This window comes from Physeter macrocephalus, chromosome 16, assembly GCF_002837175.3.
Source record: "Physeter macrocephalus isolate SW-GA chromosome 16, ASM283717v5, whole genome shotgun sequence".
Classification (NCBI taxonomy): Eukaryota; Metazoa; Chordata; class Mammalia; order Artiodactyla; family Physeteridae; genus Physeter; species Physeter macrocephalus.
This window is the reverse complement of record NC_041229.1, coordinates 24054513-24058129: the sequence shown is the minus strand read 5'-3', so window position 1 is coordinate 24058129 and position 3617 is coordinate 24054513. Positions and strand designations below refer to the sequence as shown.

Genomic DNA, 3617 nt, shown 5'->3' with positions numbered 1-3617 from the left:
GCACCGCAACAAAGAGTAGCCCCTGCTCGCTGCAACTAGAGAAAGCCCACGCACAGCAACAAAGACCCAACACAGCCAAAAAAAAAAAAAAAAAAAATAAGACTACCAAATAAGATGTAGTCCAGAGTTACACAGAAAGCATTTGGAGCCATTCTAGCAGTTTAAACTGAGGAAAGAAACAAGGCCCCTCCTTAAGTGGGGTATTCACTTGTAGCTGTCGGAGAAGGGTAAGAAACTATGGTTTTCATACTAGACTCTAGTTGAATAAGATACATTCTAAAATTGATACCTATTCTAAGGATGGTGAAACTGGCATTCCAAGGCCCTGAAATGTGTAGAAGGCAGATATTAGTCCCATGTGAAAATTCTAAAAGCAGAATATCCAGAAGTATTACTATTCAAGTTTGTTTCTTTATAAGGGAAGAACAAAGGAGGTATGGATTCCACGTATCAATTTTCTGCATATGTAATGAAGATACAACTGTATAAGGGAAGTCACATGGGGCCCACGTTAGGAGATTTGCATTCACCAAGATTGGGACTAGATTTGTATTCAGCCAGAGATCTGCCTCTAAATTGCTACGGGAACCTGGGAGTGCCATTAATTTCCTCATTTTTAAACATTTTATTAAAGTACACAATTTATTTCAAATTATTTCAATCAAAGACAAATCAATAATTTCAAAATTAGATCAGTGTTATATAAATGCACAGTGTAGGTCATAAGATTTATATGTGAAGCGATTCTTACACGCGCTTGCATTCCAAAATCATTATGCACATTCTGATAAGCTTATTGTAAAAGCTTTTTATTACCTGATCTGAGAAAGTGTATGGTCTAACTTCTTCCACAGAGATGACAAAATTGCTGGAACATCATTTGATGTTTCTAAATCATAAGAGGAAACGTTTCATAATAAATACAGTTGGAGAAAATTCATCATTTAATTTGAACAGACACAGAAAATCAATAAGGAAAACTTATCTCTCAGCTGTTGACATTTTGTTGGGAACTGAGAAATAAGCCTATCTTGTAAGACCTGCAAAGCTACAATGAGGCTGCTTTCTTTGCTCAGGCCATTAAGAATCAGATACAATACGATGGAAGAGGAAACTTGTGAAAACTATGCAGGTTTTTTAGATCAATAATTTTATATTTTCTTTGAAATAAAAAAGATAAACTATTTTAAATCTTCTATTTATCATGTGACATTTGAAAGTAAATTAAAATAATTTGATTTATAAATTAAATTTATAAAATTATACAAAACCCCGTGAGTGTGGAAATTAGTTTTCTACATCCAATGTTTTCATGTCCAAATCACCGTGACTGCTCAGCAACTACTCTACTTAGAATTACAGGTAAAATTCCTGAGGACTAATTAGTCTTTTTCAGGATGTGTTCTAAAGCCACAATGATAGGAAATTCATAAGGTATTTAAATTCTTTACTATATACTTATAAAAGCCCAAACCAGAGAAAGCTACCCAACATAAAAGTGGGATATAAACCTTTGTATTGCAATAACATATTGTTTCTGAGGTCATTTACACATTAAACTTTCCTGTAAGGCACTTAAAATAGTTTGGGAAAAGAAAACCTTCAGGCCGTGAACTTCTAGGCTTATTACTCTCTACAGTTTCTAGTTTTGTGATCTTGGAAAAGTTATCTGGCTTCTCTAATCCTCAATATTCTGATACTTAAGAACAGGTCTAAACAATCGACAACTCTCACTGGATTATTTTGAGGACTGAGATAAAACCTATGAAAGCACATAGCACAATGCTGCAATAGACAGTACTCAATAAATGTTAAGCTTTTTAAAAATGTGTTATCATTTACACTAATTCTTTACTGCTGAGTCTTTTCTTAACATGTTGTAAACTATAGAAATAACCAATATGAGAGAATAAATCTAACTTTCTCCTTAAGACACAAATTTAGGAAAGTGTTATTTTATACTCACCACTCAAAAAAAATGAACTATTTAATTAGATATTTCACAGTAAATTTTATCTCATCATAGTTGACACAAGTTTTCTTATGGCTTTTAAGAAGTATTAATATCCTTTAAAAATTATTTCTAATTAAAAATATTAGATAAATGCTGTATAAAACTGACAAAAAAATCCCTGAACCTGAATTCTTACCTTTTGCTTTCATAGCTACATATTCATTCAAAATTGTTGTCAAATTTTTTCCAAATAAAGACTGAAAAGAAAAAGATCAAGCATTACCAAAACCAAATAATACTACCAATAATTTCCCACTACAAAATATTTCACCATAAAAGTTAATAAAAGATCTGGATTACAGAGTAGATGATAAAGAAATGGTGAAGAGCAGGTCATCAAAGATGTAAACAGTCACTTGTCAGGGGGTGAATCAAATCTCCTAAGGGTAAAGAACCTTGTCTGTTTGAATAAGATATTGTGACAATGTTTCTTTAGCTAAGATAGTACAATGGCAGGAATGCAGTTTTCAGTTGGGAGGTAGGGATCCAGTAACACAAATGAGGATCCACTCCTAATCTGCCCTTTCTATCCTGAATGCCATGTGAACCTGCCAAAGAACAAAGTAAAAAAATTCAGTGTAAGAGATATCCTTCCCAAGGATCAGTACCTTGCTATTTTCACTTCTATCATCTCATAAAGTCATTCCCCACTGCCCCCATTCCTATCAGTAATTAAAGGGCAGGCTTTTATTACCTCAAGTTTGAGGTCATATATTAGAACAGGGAAGAGCCAAGGATTTTTAGAGCAGACAGTTCTGGTTTTAAGTTCAACATTTACTGCATGTGTGAAAAATCACCCAGATTTTCTAAGGCTTACTTTTATATATAAAAATGACTTCCTAATGACATAAGACATATGACTTCTTAATTAATACAATCTGTTGTGGTGAAGATTGATGATAAATGTAACATATCTAAGACAATGTCTAACACATAGGTGATTTCTTCCTTTTCCCCTCCTGAACTTTCATAGCAGATCCCTATTTTATTCTTCTGTGTCATTTAAAAAATTTTTTTATTTTATATTAGAGTATAGTTGATTAACAATGTTGTGTTAGTTTCAGATGTACAGCAAAGTGATTCAGTTATACATATACATGTATCTATTCTTTTTCAAATTCTTTTCCCATGTAGGTTATTATAGAATATTGAGCAAAGTCGCCTGTGCTATATAGTAGGTCACTGTTGGTTATCTATTTTAAATATAGCAGAGTGTACATGTCAATCCCAAACTCCCAATCAATCCCTCCTCCCCCACTCCCCACCCTGGTAACCGTAAGTTCGTTCTCTAAGTCTGTGAGTCTGTTTCTGTATTGTAAAAAAGTTCATTTATATCATTTTTTAAAAGATTCTGCATATAAGTGATATATTTGTCTTTCTCCATCTAACTTACTTCACTTACTATGATAATCTCCAGGTCCATCCATGCTACTGCAAATGGCATTATTTCATTCGCTTTAATGGCTAATATCCCATAGTATATATGTACCACATCTTCTTCTTCTTTTTTTTTTTTTTGCAGTACGGGGGCCTCTCACTGTTGTGGTCTCTCCCGTTGCGGAGCACAGGCTCTGGACGCGCAGGCTCAGCGGCCATAGCTCAC

The 3617-nt window shown here is 33.7% G+C and overlaps 1 protein-coding gene across 3 annotated transcripts in view; it reads right to left on the bottom strand.

The window, feature by feature from the left end:
* Positions 1 to 3617, bottom strand: part of NPAT (nuclear protein, coactivator of histone transcription) — a 62288-nt gene that overhangs the window by 25005 nt on the left and 33666 nt on the right. For all 3 annotated transcript variants that reach the window (XM_028501023.2, XM_007110692.4, XM_007110691.4), the window contains exons 3-4: positions 2151 to 2211; positions 817 to 889 (exon numbers count right to left, since the gene is read on the bottom strand). In XM_028501023.2, the coding sequence (XP_028356824.1) occupies positions 817 to 889; positions 2151 to 2211 (134 nt within the window). The remainder of the gene's footprint in view (positions 1 to 816; positions 890 to 2150; positions 2212 to 3617) is intronic.